This window comes from Schistocerca serialis, chromosome 3 (assembly GCF_023864345.2).
Source record: "Schistocerca serialis cubense isolate TAMUIC-IGC-003099 chromosome 3, iqSchSeri2.2, whole genome shotgun sequence".
Lineage (NCBI taxonomy): Eukaryota > Metazoa > Arthropoda > Insecta > Orthoptera > Acrididae > Schistocerca > Schistocerca serialis.
Window position 1 is genome coordinate 423,229,153 of NC_064640.1, and position 18,565 is coordinate 423,247,717.

At 39.0% G+C, this 18,565-nt stretch overlaps 1 protein-coding gene across 1 annotated transcript in view; it reads right to left on the minus strand.

Moving 5' to 3' along the window:
• Window positions 1–18,565, minus strand: part of LOC126470302 (conserved oligomeric Golgi complex subunit 2) — an 82,041-nt gene that overhangs the window by 37,970 nt on the left and 25,506 nt on the right. The window contains exons 5-6 of the mRNA XM_050098073.1: window positions 16,242–16,362; window positions 16,000–16,139 (exon numbers count right to left, since the gene is read on the minus strand). Coding sequence (XP_049954030.1) covers window positions 16,000–16,139; window positions 16,242–16,362 — 261 coding nt within the window. The remainder of the gene's footprint in view (window positions 1–15,999; window positions 16,140–16,241; window positions 16,363–18,565) is intronic.

Genomic DNA, 18,565 nt, shown 5'->3' on the forward strand with positions numbered 1-18,565 from the left:
TATAAATACTTATGCTATACCAGTATTGACCTACTCATTTGGAGTAGTGAAATGGAGTGACACAGACCTAGAAGCACTCAATACACTTACACGATCACAATGCCACAAATATAGAATACATCACATACATTCAGCAACAGAAAGATTCACATTAAGCAGAAAGGAAGGTGGAAGGGGATTTATAGATATAAAAAACCTACATTATGGACAGGTAGACAATTTAAGAAAATTCTTTCTAGAACGAGCAGAAACTAGCAAACTACACAAAGCAATCACTCATATAAATACATCAGCTACACCATTGCAATTTCATAACCACTTCTACAACCCTTTAGATCACATAACATCAACAGGTACAAAGAAAGTAAATTGGAAAAAGAAAACACTACACGGCTAGCACCCGTATCATCTAACACAGCCACACATAGATCAAGACGCATCCAACACATGGCTAAGAAACGGCAATATATACAGTGAGACGGAAGGATTCATGATCGCAATACAGGATCAAACAATAAACACCAGATATTACAGCAAGCATATTATTAAAGATCCCAATACCACAACAGATAAATGCAGACTTTGCAAACAACAAATAGAAACAGTAGATCACATCACAAGCGGATGTACAATACTAGCAAATACAGAATACCCCAGAAGACATGACAATGTAGCAAAAATAATACATCAACAACTTGCCATAAAACATAAACTAATAAAACAACACGTTCCCACATACAAGTACACACCACAAAATGTACTGGAGAATGATGAATACAAATTATACTGGAACAGAACGATTATAACAGATAAAACAACACCACATAACAAGCCTGACATCATACTCACCAATAAAAAGAAGAAATTAACACAACTAATTGAAATATCCATACCCAACACAACAAATATACAGAAGAAAACAGGAGAAAAAATTGAAAAATACATCCAACTGGCTGAGGAAGTCAAGGACATGTGGCATCAGGATAAAGTCGACATTATCCCAATTATACTATCAACTACAGGAGTCATACCTCACAATATCCACCAGTACATCACTATCAACTACAGGAGTCATACCTCACAATATCCACCAGTACATCAATGCAATACAGCTACATCCAAACATATATATACAACTACAAAAATCTGTAATTATTGATACATGTTCAATTACCCGAAAGTTCCTAAATGCAATATAACATATACCATACAGTTACAAGGAAGTCATGCTTGACCGAGGTCCGCATCACGTTCCATTTTTAACAGACTTAAGTCTGAGAAAAAAAAGTCAATAATAATAATAATAATAATATGTATAACTTATCTGACACAAGAAAGAATTGTTTTTGTGGAATTTTGTTGTTTTGTACATGATTAAGTATGGTTTAGGGCAATAATGAAATAATGTGTAAGCTTTTGCAACTCTCCATTTTGCATTTTTTGTGTAAGTGGGAGTTTTCACGCTTTTCCATTTGTTTGGACAAATGTACAAGATCCCTAAGAGATGCATCAGATCACGAATTTACCTCTGGACTGAAAATTAGATATTCTTATGCTGCACCCACACAGCAACCTGTGCTAACTGTACACTTTCCTTGTTCACTTTTAGTCACACTTATTTGATTTCGTCACTCTCTCAATCAACGGATCTGTTCTTGGAGGCTCTAGTTCCTTTGCGGCTAACTTTTCTTGGTAATTTACTTTTCTGTTCCCAGAATGAGATTTTCACTCTGCAGCAGAGTGTATGTTGATGTGAAACTTCCTGGCAGATTAAACCTGTGTGCCAGACCGAGACTCGAACACGGGACCTTTGCCTTTCATGGGTAAGTTCTCTGCCGACTGAGCTACTCAAGCACAACTCACGACCCATCCTCACAGCTTTATTTTTCTGGTAGCATTTAATATAGATTCAACATAGTTCATGTTTAAACTGCACATGAAAGCTGATTCCCGCACAGTAAAATAACCAACTCCAAACACAAAGTGCCGTTTGTCGAAATGATGAAACTCGTATAGTAACGTCTACCAACATGGTCATTTGATGAGAATACAAATGAGGTTCTCAGATTCATAAGGGTCTACAGCACATTATCATCAATCACACATTTAAGCAAATATCAGAGAAACCAGTGATATAGCTTTTCATGAATTTTCATATATGCAATGTGGGCCTACAGCGCAGATAAACCTGACTCACCATAAGATCAACAGATTTCAAAAGCAAGAATAAATGCTACACTCTCACAATCAACGGTGATGTACTTTAGGCCCTTATGATTCTCACAAGGGAAACTCCCCATCGCACCCCACTCAGATTTAGTGGTAAGATGGCCTGGTGGATAGCTAGTCAAAAACTGAACACAGATCAAGCATGAAAACAAGAAGAAATTATTGTGAACTGTGGAAAAATAGGAACAGTAAATGATCCAAGCTTAACAAGTGCAATATTGAATGAAAGAAAACAGTCGCAGCATCGTGGTCAAGTGGTCACAGTGATAGACTGTTTGGCGTGCGAGCCATGTTCAAAACTCCCTCATGGCAATTACATTTTTTTTTCATAACACTGTGAACTGTCCATCCAGTCACTGAAATCTTTGTTGTCTTTTTGTAGTATTAGCAGTTGTCATACTATAGACTCGATATAGAATATGAGTTAACATTGCTGTTGAAAATGCAAGATTTCTGTCACCACCTCAAATAAATTCCACAGGACCCCCAATCTCCTGAAACCTGTGACAAAACACATGTCATGACAATATTTCAATCCATCTTATCTGTTGTTTACAAACATCTTCTTAGTATAGCCAAAAATATGTTAACATTGTAAGTAAACGTGAGAATTGTGAGAGCACGTGAGCTAACACATAGACATCTCATAGAAATGAACACAAAAAATAAATGGGTGTCAACTATGTTACAACAAAGGAATTCAACAGTCAAAACTTCAAAAACAGAAAGCAACTTCAAAACCAATAAAAACATATGTTACATAGCACAGAGAAACTGTGTGATCGTGAAACTGCTTTTTTCATCATTTCCCCTGATCACATTCATACGAACACCTAAATTGGCCAAGGAGGCATATCTCACTCACTCACCAGGCTACAAATTAGGTGCATCGGTAAGAGATTCCCACCATGTGACACAAATGGTGTCACTAATGCCATGTATGACACACCAGACATGTTTTCCAGTGGAGGATTTGGTTGACTTGTTGCCTTGTCATCAAATGTTTGCGGTTCCCACTTGACAGCCACTTACTTTGGGTTGCTAATAGAGGAGTTGTGCAGAATCCAGAATCAATTGTCATTACTGGTCCCGTCCTTTCACCTTGCTGTTGCAAACGGACATCACATCATGACACAGACACAAATTTGAATACAGCGGAAAAAATTGGCACGACAGAGTTTCGAACAAGGCTCGACCGCGTTGCAGTCCAACCTGTATGCACTTAATGATGATGTCACTGCTCTGCTCACTTTCTCTATAACTGCACTTCTTGTCCTTGGACAATTCACTGTTTCTATTTTGCTTTTTTTTTTTCACAGTTCAGTACACCCTCTTCCTGTTTTCATGCTTGATTTGTGTTCAGTTTTTGACGGGCTGTTCACTGGGCCCTCTTAGCACTAAATCTGAGGGGGAGTTTTCATTGTCAGTGCCTCAGATGCATTACTGATGATAAAATTCATAAGTTAATATACTATAACTCATTCAGAAACCCATAAACTAGGTTTACTTTTGGTACAACTTTAACATATACTGACATTTGATGTAATTTTACTGCAGTATATAGTGAGTGAATTAGCATATCTGAAGAGTGTGCTATCATCTAGCAGAATTTATGTCAAGCAAACAGGGATAAAAGTCTGTTGCAGCGTGCTGCCACCCATTGGCACTGATGTAAACCTCTAGTTGAGTGACAAGGGCTAGAAGTGCACATCGTGAACAGTGCACATTGTTTATCAAACCTGTATGTATTTGGCCCATAAGGTGAATACACCATGTGAGTTGCGCATGTGCAAAAGCTCCTTAAAATGTGCACAACTGAAGGTATCCTCATGACCCTGTTGCCAAGTTTCATGGAGTCTATAGGAGCAGTAGCATGGTAGATGTAAGTGCCATATCTTTCATATTGAAGCACCTATTTTATTTTTAACAGCATTCACAGAAAAATAATCAATAAATCCACAAGGTGTCGAAAGGTAGGGTGTTCGCATGCTCTTTTGCTCTTACACAGCAGCCACCACTGAGTATATGTTACCCCGATGTTATCACTCCCTCTTCCTTCCATCATGTTTCTTGTGGTGCCACTATTTTCCCTCTATACTAATCCACTTCTTCTCTAATTTCTTGCCATTTGTCAGGTCTCTTAAATGTCCCCACATTCCACGTGGCTAACATAATATTCATTTTCCTTCTCCTTAACCTTTTTCCTCACCATGCGTAGCAGTTCTGCCTGCTTTATTTATTTCTTCGTTTCTTGTCCACTGTGTCGACGTACTGCGTTGCTACACTGGCTGAAAATTGGGTTGTGGATTCTGACATTGACTACTGTAAATAATGAAGCCGACAGGTGCACAGTTGCGTTTCACAGTACTTTCATTTCACTGTTCACAAGCACCTAATAATACACAGTTATATGGCCAGTGTGCTATTGTTTAACTGTCGATAAGCCTCATTAATAGTTTGCAGGCAAACCTCCACATACTGCTATAATAGTTTCCCGTTGAACATCTACGAGCAGCAAAGCCTAACCACAAAGTTCACAGTTCTTGAAGAATAGAAAGGTGGAGCAGACACTGTTATTGTTTTTACACATGGCCTAATTGTTTAACACTTATTCCACAGTCAATCTGAAGCAATATTGTTGTTCTAACCAACACAGGTTTCTTGTCTGAAACTTGGCTGTGGACTGACTGTCTCAGGACCAAATATTGGGCCCTTATATATCTTCACAATAATAGGTACTGAAACTACACATTGTTTGAAGTTAAATTTACAGAAATTACAATTAAAGCTTAACTCTTTAAATTAACTGAATAGATCGAAAAATTCTGTCTTGTAAACAGTTTCGTCTACCACGAGAGTTAGGCCGAATTATTTGTTTAAATCATGAAATTAACACATATACTTATGCAAACAACACTTTTGACAAAACTGTTAATTACTTTGGAATTAATTATGGGCTGGCTTTGCTAACATGTTTTTGAAGAGAGCTAAATAGATACTTTAAGATTACTAGTATGTTGTCTTCCAAATGTTTATAATAAGTACAGAATTTTTATTTGTTTATATGTCAACAATAGAATTTTGAGTTACAAAATAATTAGTGATTTCACCCTATAATAAAAGATACTAACCAGGAATAGTCCAAATAAATTAGAAAATCAATTACATATCTAAAACTAAGCACAAAATTAGATCTGGTGTTATAGTCTTTAAAACTGAGGGCCAACCTTTCTCTTTTACGAAAATACAGATTATACTCATGTATGTTAATGATAATTAGTTGAAAATGAAAAAACAAATTTAAGTCGGCAGATGGCAAAACAAGAGGGGAATTAAAAATATCCCAGCCTGCTTCATCACACGTCATCATACTGTATCTGTAACCTTCTGAGACCAATGTGTGGTATCTGCAAAAATTTCATTTTATGAGATGAGATTGTTAGCCCCTCGCCCAACCCCCAATCTGGAGGACCAGCATTTTCCCTTGGGGTTTACTCCCCTACAGTGATTGTTTCCCAATGGCTATCGAGCCCCTCCCCCCCTGCCCTATGTGAGACATGATTCATTTCATTCCTCTGTCCAGGCCTGTCTGGCTTGGGTGACCTTGACAATAGCTATGCTACTGGTATAGTCCTCAACTTCACTGGAGCTTGCAGTCACTCCCACCCATCACTGAAGGTGCCTTCAATAAGGCTGTGTCTCATGGGAGGGAAAGAGTTTGTTGCATAATGCAAAATACGTGTGCATCGACATCTCCTTGCTAGAAGAAAATGTTTCCCTGACAATGTAGGAAGAGCACCGGAATTGGTTGGATGATATGGGTATGCCCTCTACTTTTTGATGCTCCCTCAATAAACATCAGATGTGTAAAATCTATTGGCTATCAATACACTACCATTTTGGGCATAGTTGATCCTGTATGCCAAAACCTGACACACTTTGCTGCTGCCTATCTTCTGTCAAAGCTGTACTGACAAAGGAAAACCATTAATGCCAGGGCAGAATCTACTCCAAAATCAACTCTGTATAATCAATACCTCAGTTGGCATATTTCACTACACTACCAATGGCAGGCTGCACAGTCAGGAAGAGTGTGTGGAAGAGATGTGCGTAGCATCCATGCTCACACCCTAGCTTGCAGCAAAAAGTTTTTGTTTTTCCATAGCCATATTTTCAGATATATTAATTTTTCATTCTCAATAAATGTAACATTAGAAACATTTGTAAAGGAATTATGTTCACTTAACACCTGTTTTATGATAGAGTGTCTGTAAGTACCAAGAACATGCTGTTACTGATTACTTTGATGGGATCAGATCAATGGTGCCAACTAATTTCAATTACACAGAAGTGGGTAGTGAAAAAGTTTGTGATCCAAGTACTTGACTGAGAACAACAATTTTTAAGTACATTATTAAATGTTTGTAAACAATGTGTTAACAGCAGTGACCTACAGAGTTTTTTCATTCTGCTTAAAACAGTTTTATCTGCTACTCAAATAACATGCAAAAATTTACTGTAGATGGTCTAAGATCCCTTGAACTGTCCTTAAAGCTCCAGTAACTTTTCAGCAAGCATCTCTAACACGTTGACTGCTTTCTGACTATTGCCAGTTTGGCTCAACATTCAGGGTTATGAAGTATTGAAAGATTGTGATATTTTCTTTTGGGTAATGAAATAAAGGTTAAATAAATACTGTGGCTTTTCTTAGCATACAATTTTTGTTCATAATGATTTTAGCACTGTAACTCCCCACATGTGCTCATCTTTCCGTTAACTCTTCTGTCTTAGTCCCTATTGTGCCATAGCAAGTAATGAAATTAAGTATGTTATGCACTTCAACAACATTGACTATTCATCTTTGTTTTTCCACTAGAAAGCTACCTAGCTGCCTTCAAAGGCATGGCTACCGATTCCAACCCTTGGTTAGGCACTTTTTAGAGATTCCCCATCTTCATAACAATATAGGCACTATGAAAAACTTCTGACCTGTAACTGCTATTAAAAGCCATCTTTTCCATTATTTTCTGGGGAGAACTAAGCATGTAACTATTTTCATTATTTGGATGCCAGTACCAACTGACAACAGTACATTCCATTTCATTTGGAGTGTCAAAGACATCACATTAGACCCCATGACCAGTGAAATAAACAGAAGTACACACACACACACACACACACACACACACACACACACACACACACACACACACACACACACACACACCAGCTATTAAAATTGTACATTTGTTGGTGATCTGGGGTTATACAGGGTGTGAAATTTTGTACACAGAGCAAACACCTCTGGCTGCAGCAATAACTCTTAACTCAGCTGGGCATTCAGTGAACTGAGTCTGGATGATAGATAAAGGTATATCATTCCATAATGCATCAACTCTATGTCGGAGTTCATCAATCATAATGGCCAGTGAGTAATGGCAGGCCAGTCTCTTGGCATTCTGTGACCTGATGTTTTCAGAAGGTGACACATCTGCAGAACATGCCAGTGAGGACAACAGTCGAACACCATCCACACTGAGGCAGGTTGCAACAGCACAGGCAACATGCAGTCTCTCAAGTAATATTGTTGATAGTGCACAGCCATTGACCTTAGTAAATCAGATGTCCAAATTACCATATATCTGTGTACCCTATGAAATCCCATACCATCACACTGGCTGCCAGCCCATACAGTGACAAATGCAATCTGGTAATGTTCGGTCTTCTCCAAGCCTCCGCATACACGTGTCCCTCATGATGCTGTATTCAGAACTAGGATTCATCTGAAAATAAAATGTTGTTGATGGGTCCATTTCCTGAGCCAAGGAACAGGATGTGGCTGTGTGATCATGCATCACCAAGTGAAAAATGTGTCCTTCCTCTTGGGCACTAATTACTTAGGGCCATTGATACTGTGCATGGCACTGACTACAGCCCTCAAAAATCTACTGATTCCATATTTATACAGCACTTGTGGGTCATGACCAATATGAGCAGAAATATTGAAGAATGATAAACTGCAATCAGCAGCAAGCGATACTACCTGCTGGTACATAGTGCACAGCCATTGACCTTAATATAACAGAATCCTCATTCACCTGTCATGGCATATTAAGAGTTCAGCAGCTTTTTCACATAGTAATTTGTTTTCCATTTTGACAAGTTTCATCAAAATCAAATAACTCAGTGGCAGTTTTAGAGTTACCAACATGTGTGTTCTTGCGCTCTGCTGTAAAAAGTCATGTACAGGGACTGGAGGAAGAGAATGGGTGGGGGAGTCATAAGAGAAAAAGCAGGGGATGGGAGAAAGCTGTAGATAAAATGAAAGTAATGGTATTTCAGTGCAGACAACCAGTAAGATCTAAAATAGTTTTAGATAATAAAATCTCGGAGTAAGTTAAAACATTTTAAATATCTAGGATGTGATGTTGCTTACTAATATACCCACGACATGGACCAAAAATTAAATAAATTTACTTCCACATGTGTAATGACCATAAAATGTTTGCAAAATAAAGCCAAGAAAGAAACTGAGCTGAAGTTTTATTAAACAATAGCATTACTAACACTTATTTATGGAAGTGAAACATGGACAAGACACAAAGAAAGTACAATACAGGCTCCAGAAATGAGATTTCTAAGAAGAGCAGAAGGATGTACAAGGGAAGATTGTACAAGAAATGAAGATATAAGGAAAGATTAAGGAATATATGACTTAAAATAAAAACTGAAGGAAAATGGGAGACAATGGAAGGAAAATGTAGATCGTATGGGTAGAGAAAGAGTTCCTGAAAAGTTTCTCAATTATGAATGCAGTGAAGAAGAAATGATGTAGGAAGACCAAACACGAGATGGAGTGCCATAACAGAAATTTGCCTTATACATGCAGTGAAGAATGAGAAGAAGAAATTACCTTCCCCCCCACCCCCGCTCTCTCCCTCTCTAACACACACACACACACACACACACACACACACACACAACACACACACACACACACACACACACACACACAATTCTACTCGTGTACAATATTCCACTTTTCAAGTCAACAGATGCTCAGAAGTATACACTGTTTAATGGTAACAGATGACTTGTGGAACTGTTCAGCCTGCAGCAAAGGAACCCCAAGTTCAACAAACCTGAACCTAGCCATTAATGGCTGAGAGCCCTCAGATGGCATATGTAGCTATGTATATGTAATGTATGAAAACAGAGACTTTTGTGAATGGAATGGGTGAGCAGCACAGTCACAAAGTGAAAATTTAAATAAAGAGATTTATATCATTTGTGGAATCTATGTCTAATGATAAGCGCCAACAGTTTTCACTGAATTGCTAGAGACGAAGCAAGCTGGAATATATTTAATTCACCTCTTGTTTTTGCCATCTGCCTACTGAAATTGGTTTTTTCATTTTTGAACTAATTACCATTAACATACATGAGTATAATCTATATTTTCATAATGGAGAAACGTTGGCCCTCAGTTTTAAAAAATACAACACCAGATCTAATTTTGTGCTTAGTTTTATGTATGTAATTGATTTTATAATTTATTTTGACTATTCCTAGTTAGTATCTTTTATTATAGAGAGAAATTAGTGATTGTTTAGTAAGTTAAATTCTATTTGATGTATATACAAATATAAACTGTGTACTAGTTATAAACATTTGGAGGAACAACTAATAGTATTCTTAAAGTATTTATTTGGCTCTATTCAAAAACATGTTAGCAAAGCCAGACCTTAATTAATTCCAAAGTAATTAACAGTTTTGTCAAAAGTATTGTTTACATAACTATATATGTTAATTTCATGATTTAAACAAATAATTCGGCTTAACCCTCATAGCACAAGAAACTGTTAAAAGGAACCAATTTTTCAATGGATTCAGTTAATTTAATGAGTTAAGTTTTAATTGTAATTTCTGTAAATTAAACTTTGAACAATGTGTAGTTTCAGTACCTATTATTGTGATGATATATAAGGGCCCAATTTTTGGTCACAAGACAGTTAGTCCATGGCTGAATTTCAGTCGAGGAACCTGTGTTGCTTAGAACGAAAACAACGTATCAACAGTGAAATAAGTGTTACACCAATAGGCCATGTGTTAAAGCAATGACAGTGACTGTTCAACTTATTTGAAGGACTGTGAACTATGTGGTTATGTTTTTATTGCTCGTAGATGTTCAACAGAAAACTATTGTAGCAGTATGTGGAGGTTAGCCTGCAAACTATTAATGAGGCTTATGAAAAGTTTAAACAAATGTACACTGGCTATACATCTATAACTGTGTATTATTTTGGGGGGGGGGGGGGGGGGGGGGTGCAAAGTGAAAGTAAACTACAGCGAAACACAAATGTGTACCTGTTGGCTACATTATTTACAGTAGTCAGTGTCCACATTAAAAACCCCAATTTTTCAGCCAGTGAGGCAACGCAGTACGTCAACACCGAGAACAACAAAGAAAGAATTAAAAAGTAGGTGAAACTGCTACACACTAGCCAGTATATATACAAATATAAATTTGAATAGCTCCAAAGAAAATTTTAACAAGTTAAGCATTTCAGTTGAAGTGACGTATTGAGCACTTACCAGCTACAAAATTATGACCACTCATCTAATAATATATTGACTTGGAGGAGACGTTGGGAGGAGGGGGACATCAGACATGAAGTCATCCAAGTTCTTTGCAGTAACAATTATGCAGCCCACAGTTTTATAGCACATTTTGTGACAGCTAGAGATCCCAGAGATTGCACACAGGAAGATACGGAGTTTATCTGTTGATGTGTCTTCTTGCAGTGTATTAACTATTCCATGTATTAAATAATTTTTGGTTCATCTGAACTATGTCCTGAAAACATTCCAATTGTTGTTCATTTTAACTGTAATTAACAAGAAAAATTGTGTAGGATGGATCTCAAACCACACTTTGGTTACGGTCAAAAACAGACTAACAGTCAATCCTGTAGGACCAGAAGCACTGTCACAGTGGATTAACCAGTCCCTTGATCACCACAAAATGGGGAATTTTTGTAGCAGTACCACATGAAATTTCTTTAACAATTGAAAGTAGTAATGCGTTAACCTCATTAACTGTGGTACCTTAAGAAATGAATTCATACTGAACTATCCCCTTTGTGTGTAAAAAAGTGTTTTCACACTAGTTTTAATCTGTTCTGATTCCTTTGATTGCAGTGATTAAGCAGTATTCCAACATTTTGAAAACTGACTGATTTCTGTGTCACACTCAGAGCACTAAATCTCAACTATAATGATTTTTGAGAAAATCTTGATATTAGTAGGTTTTCTTGCCTGAACTCGAAAATTCTGAACATGAGAAAAGTATCTGTGAAAATAAGTACTCCAAATAAACAGCTGCATGGTCAACTGATTAAAACCAGTGCGAAATGTGGCACTTAACAGGAAAATCAGTCATTACCTCCTCTCCACCAGTAGGAATGGAATTCTAGTTACATTTTGGTCGCTCCTCGTATCAGGTAGTCTCCCAGAAGACAATGTATCAGGAAAACAATCTGTGAGATGTTGGAACAGGAAGCACAATACATTTGACCAGAAATTTCTTTTTCCATTGTTTCAATTTCCAACCACAATATACCCACGCCCACTGCAACAGTAACTGTTGATTCCATGCCAAGAGTGATTCAAGTTAAACCATCGGCTCTGGAGTCGTGCAAGTGGTGTGTGCAAAAACTTTTATGTTTTTCCCCAAGATTACAACCCACTGTTAGTTGTAACAAAGATTACAATTTTTTATACTATACAGAGCAGAGAAGCTTTCAACATTCATATTTCTGTACAAGGAACTGATACTAAATGCTTTATAATCTTCCAGAATTTTTGTCATCAGTTTTACAGAAAACAATGAGTAATTGCCATTCACATTATATGTTTTTGAGAATGCTAGTCATTACACTCTTTCATTTGTCAAAGTTACTTAAATCAATAACTCTCTCATTACATGAACACACAGTGAACCAAAATATTTCTTTCAATTACAGGTACCTGTGACATAATTTTATACTGCATCAAATGCACACAATATGATCTACCCATGCTAATTTCCACAGCAGAATGGCAGTAATTATGTAATGGTATATTCTGTGGTATGTAATAATTGAAGCAATCTCTAAATGTTGTACAAAACTTCTCGAAGAATGTAAATACTTTTGGATTTTAGGAGACCACTCACTGAAAGGCAGAAGTATTAAGTTGTCAATAGGCACACACAAAAGAAAAAGTTTATTAACTTTTAGAGTTATCCTTTGATGAGCTAGAGTATAAAACACACACACACACACACACACACACACACACACACACACACACTTATGCCTCTACATGGTAATGGCTGGACTAACAGTGCCAATGCTATTTTTCAGCAGGCAGACTGGTTATGGTGGGGGTAGTTTCAGGTGTGGTGGGTAGAGGGAGAGGGAGAGGGAGAGGGAGAGGGAGAGGGAGAGGGAGAGAGAGGGAGAGGGAGAGGGAGAGGGATGGGGAGAGGGAGGGGAGGGGGGAAGGGGAGGGGGAGGCAGGGAGAGGGATTGAGTGTGGATGACTATCGGCTCAGCGGGAGACCGCCAGTTTGCTGGCTAGGAATACAGGAGGGAGGGGTGGCAGGTATAGAGGCAGGCACAATGTAGCGACCAGTGGGAAGCAACACATGCTGAAGGCGATGTGAGGACATGAGTTGGGAGGAGGTGACAGGATGGAGGAAGGTGAAACTGTTGGGTGGCGGGTGCAAATACAGTAGGTTACCTGATATTGAGGCCAGGACAATTACGGAAGTGGAGGATGTGTTGTAAGGATAACTCCCATAATGATATGTATAGTTCAGAGAAGCTGGCAGGGGACGGAAGGATCCAGATGGTTTGAAGCAGCCTTTGAAATTGAGCATGCTGTGATCACCTGCACGTTGTGCTGCCAGGTGGCCAACTTTGTTCTTGACAACAGTTTGGCAATGACCATTCATCTTGGCGGACATCTGGCTGGTAGTCATACCAACATAAAAACCCGTGCAGTGTTTGCAGCAGAACTGATACATGAATGGCTGTTTTTGTACGCAGCCTGGCCCCTGACAGAATAAGATAAGCCTGTGACAGGATTGGAGTAGCAAATGCTGAGTGGGTGGATTGAGCAGATCTTGCAACTAGGTCTGCGAGAGGGATATGGTGCAGTAAATCTCTTTGTGGACTGGGTTTGTGGGGCAGGGGGGTATTGCCTGTCTGTGAAAGCCTTTGTGAGTCCTTCAGCATACTGATACTGGGCAAAGGAATTCTCACCACAGCAGATGTCAGTCATGGGTGGCTAGATTGTATGGGAGGGATTTTTTGGTGTGTAAGGGAAGGCAGCTGCCAAAATGCAGGTACTGTTGTTTGTTAATGTGTTTAATGTGGACTTTGGAGTGGATGAAGCCATCAGAGAGGTGGAGGTCAACATCAAGCAAAGGTGATGAGTTCGGTAGGAGGCCAACCAGGTGAAGCAGATGGCAGAAAAGGTGGTGAGGTTGAGAAGGAATGTGCATAGGACACTCTGGTCCTAAGTCCAGATCCTGACAGTACCATCAATGAACCTGAATCAGACTAGGTGTTGGGAGTATGGGAGGCTAGGAAGGCTTCCCCTAGATGACCCATAAACAGGTTGGCATAAGTGGGTATCATGCGGATGCCCATGGCTGTGTTGCAGATTTTTTTGTAAACCTTCCCTTCAAATGAAAAGTAAGTTTCCGTGCTGCTCACGTGTGGTCCTTATTTCTGGTCGGCGTAGCTCCGTCTACGTTCGCCTTAATGATTTTAATTTTGACAGACATAATCTTATGATTATGCGTCTTTATTGTTTTTAATTTTTAATCTGTAACATGGCCTGTGTTTGGCTCTCAAAATAATTTAATTTTTTGTTCTGAAGAAGATTCCATTACTGGAATCGAAACCTAGGTTAACGAGTAAAAATTACCTTGCAACTGAAGGCTGAAAAAATTGTTTAATTGTGGGATAGGATATAGTTGGTAAGGTGTACAAGTAAAGAGGTGGTTGGTTTAGAGTATGAAGGGCATTGGAAGAGATAGTGGTTGATAAAGGCAAGGCCGTCAGCATGAGGGATGTTGCTGCATACGGAGACGGCATGAACAGTGATGAGTAAGGATTCAGGAGGTAAAGGGGTGGGGATGGTGGAAAGTTGGTAAGTGGGCAAGTGGTCAGTATCTTTGATGTGGGAGGTTAAGATTCAGGCAATTGGCTGAGGTGATGGTCAACAAGAGCAGAAATTCTTTCAATGGAAGCACAATAGCCAGCTCCACCTCTCTGATGGCTCCATCTACACCGCTGTCCACATTAAACCCAATAACCACCAACAGTAACTGCATTCTGACAGCTGCCATCCCTTCCACACCAAAAATTCCTCCCACACAGTCTAGCCACCTGTGGATGATATATCTGCAGTGATGAGAATTCCCTTGCCCAGTATGCGGAAGGCCTCACAAAGGCCTTCACAGACAGGCAATACTCCCCAAATTCAGTCCACAAAGAGATTTGCCATGCCATACCCTCACATACCCCCAATCCTCCCACCACCCCCAAGAATCAGCTATAAAGGAGTGCCCTCTCACCACCCAACATCATCCTATACGGGAACAACTGAACCATATACTTCACCAGAGCTTTCATTATCTACCACCCTGGCCTGAAATGAGGGACATCTTACATAAGATCCTTCCCACCTCTTCTAAAGTGCTGTTCCATCGCCTGCCAATTTACACAACATCCCAGTCCATCCTGATGCCACTTCCAGTCCCTGGCCACAGGGGACATATTCCTGTCGTAGAATGAGATGCAAGACCTGCACAATCCACCCACACAGCACCACCTCCATCTGTCCTGTCACAGGCTTATCCTATTCCATCACAGGCTGGGCCACCTGTGAAAGCAGCCATGTCATGTATCGAATCTGCTGCAAACACTGCACAGCCTTTTATGTTGGTATGACTACCAACCAACTGCTCAACAGGATGAATGGCCAATGCCAAACTGTTGTCAAGAATAAAGTTGACCATCCTGTGGCACAATATCCAACTGAACACAACATGCTCAATTTCAATGGCTCCTTCACAATCTGAGCCATCTGGATCCTTCCCTCCATCACCAGTTTCTCTGAACTATGCAAATGGGAGTTATTCTTACAACGCATTCTCCACTCCTGTTGTCCGGCCACAATCTCAGGTAACACAATGTGCCTGCACCCTCCACCCAACAATTTTCCCTTCGTCCATCCTGTCACCTCCTCCCAATGCATGTCCCCACATCGCCTTCAGCATGTGTTGCTTCCCACCGGCCTCTAAAATTGTGCCAACCCTTATACGTGCCACCCCTCCCTCTCACATTCCTAGCCAGCAAACTGGCCATCTCACGCCGAGCTGCTAGCTGCCGTCCCAAGTTCCTCTCCCTCTCGCTCTACCCACCACAACCGACACTACCCCCACCACAACCCTGTCTGCTGAAAAGAAGCATTGGCACTGTTAGTTCAGCTGGCACGATGTAGGGGCACGGGCATAGGTGTGTGTGTGTGTGTGTTTCTTTTTTTTCTGTTACCGTGTCAAGGATAACTCCAGGTTAACTCCAAAAGCTAAGAAGTTTTCTTTCTTTTGTGTGTGCAACTCAACACTTGTGCCTTTCAGCGAATGGTCTCCTTTTAACCCACAAACACAACAATCTTTACATATATGTAACCCAAATATATATATTGTATTACCTGATCTGAAAATATATGGATAAATTCCATTTGTTTATGAAGGACTGGTACTGTGGGTGACTGCGGAATTTACTTATGTCCTCTTCCACTCCACAGAAGTACTCCAACTTTTTCATAAACATCTCAGTTTCTGAAAAATGCTAAAATCAATTAAATTAAAATCTGACATTAAAGTTCTTTATTTTAAATATAAATAAATTTGACTCAATCACAGTGTAAATTCAACAGCAAAATCAACAAACCTTATAAAACAAATCTGGATTCCCTGGAGCAAATATAGATGATAAATTCATTTCAAGCCTCTCTTCAACTTCAGGCCAAAAACTGTTCAAGACAAAACTAAAACTCTTTACAGCTGGAAATCTGGAAACATGTATGCACAAAAATTAAATTACATTTAAAATGTACAGAGATCTGTAAATTCAATAAGAAAGAAATAATTATACAAAAATAAGCAGTATTTAACTGAACATAACAACCTATACATTCTTGTTACATGACATCACAGAACACTTGTGACCATAAATTAAAGAATCATTGAGATCAACAAAACAACACTATGTCATGATGACAACGTGTGCAGTAAACTGTGCAGGGCAACACAGAAACATGTGACATAGATGGTTAGCAGAAAGCTACTAAGAGTGCTTACAAACACTCTGTGTCTGTCAACACTTTATTTGAAGTAGTTGGGACTGCATTCTGTGTGCACAGAATATTTCAGCTGTACGAAATGGGACTGTAAAGTGAACATACTGGCAGATTACATGCCGACCATAGTCACTGCAATGTGGGCTGGAAGTAAAAATGTTGCATGTAGCACATTATCATTGCTGTGGAGAAAATTTAACAAGTTGAGGACTGAGCGAGAGTGTGGACGCTCAACTGGCTGGTACTGAGCGATTTCACAGTTTTTCTGAATTTTCTACAGCAGGTTCTATACCACAGAAAGTAGATTGTTCTTTTGCATTTAGAAACTACGTCCATTCCCTGTAGAGTATTGCAAAGAAATAAACATTTACATTAGTGACAAGGGTTGTATATTAATTTTTTTTAGGTTTTAGGACCTCTAAGGGACATAGGATTGAAGTTGTTAGTTTTAAATGAATAACTGTTGAAATATGAACTTTTATTTTATTAATAATCACAAAGTTACATTGGCTTTTGTATGAAATATTTCGAAACATTTTGGAAAACAAAGCCCTACGTCACAGGTTTCACAATAATATCGCGTGAAACTTTACCATATCTGGCCTTGCTTGTTTCTGCGTGTACTTTGCACCTTCTCTGAGGCCACTTACACAATTTTGTGGGTGGAATTTTGGAAAATGTCTTCCGCTTAGTCTGTTGATGGGCGAACTATTCTGAGAAGCGCATGACTCTAAGAGGCCACCTTTGTGAGCCAAGTTCTCTGCTAACTCTGTAATGTATTCAACCAGATGTTTGCTTGTATTTCGCGACGTTTTGTACAAAATGTATGAATTTACAGTCATGAGCATGAAAATGTGAAAGAAAACTTTTTTCCACCACTTTATTTGTTTTCGTTCAAAAGGATAGTACGCCATTAGCTGGTCGCTATGACCCATACCAGCTTTTTTACTATTGTAGTCCAAAACACAGTCTGGCTTCATTTTTTCCACCATTCCAAATATAGTTTTTACACTGACATTTGTTGCTGTCATTTTATGCTTTGTTGTCAAAAGAAAAATGTCTCTGTTGTCGTTCCATTTTCCAATCAGTAAGTGATCTCGTCTGCAAAACGAAAGTTCATATTTTTTCAATTTCTGGCCTACAAGATCCCTTGGTAGTCCTTTCCTATTTTTCTGCACAGTACCAACTGCCTTAGTTCTTTTCCCCCATAAATAATACAGTAAATCAGGGCTGGTGTAAAATCGGTCCATGTACAATGTGTGACCTATATTATGAAATGAATGACACAATCTGTCTACAATGTGTAAAATGCTGTTATTGGCATTAGACTGTTTCCCAGAATAAATTTCACAGTTCAGGACGTACCCACTTTCACATAGCATAAAAAATTTTACGCCATATTTATTAGGTTTATTTTTTATATACACTCTAAAACTCAGTCTACCATGAAAAGGGCAAATTCCTTCATCTATAATAATATTTTCCCCTGGCTTGTAAGCCTTTCCACTTTGGGTCACACATCTGTCGAATATAGGTCTTACCTTATGAATAGGATCGTGACCTACCTGGTTTTTAGGAATATATGTTGCGTTATCTACGAGATGTAACATTCGTAGAATTGACAAAAATCTCTCTCTTGGCAGACACTTTGCCGCAAATGAGGACTGCAACATGGGATTTGTTGACCAGTAGTCAGACAGTTTTGGTTTCTTGACTAGGCACATATGCAAAATAATACCAAAAAATTTATACAGTTCACTGAGTTTCACTGTTGTCCACTTACGCCACACTGACTGAGGCTTCAGTTTTCCTGTAGCACTTAGTGTCTCTATTGTCATTCTAGCGTAGCGGTTTGTCTCTCGTTTGATCACTCTCACCAGTTCTTCATTGAAAAAGTACGTGAAACAATCAAACA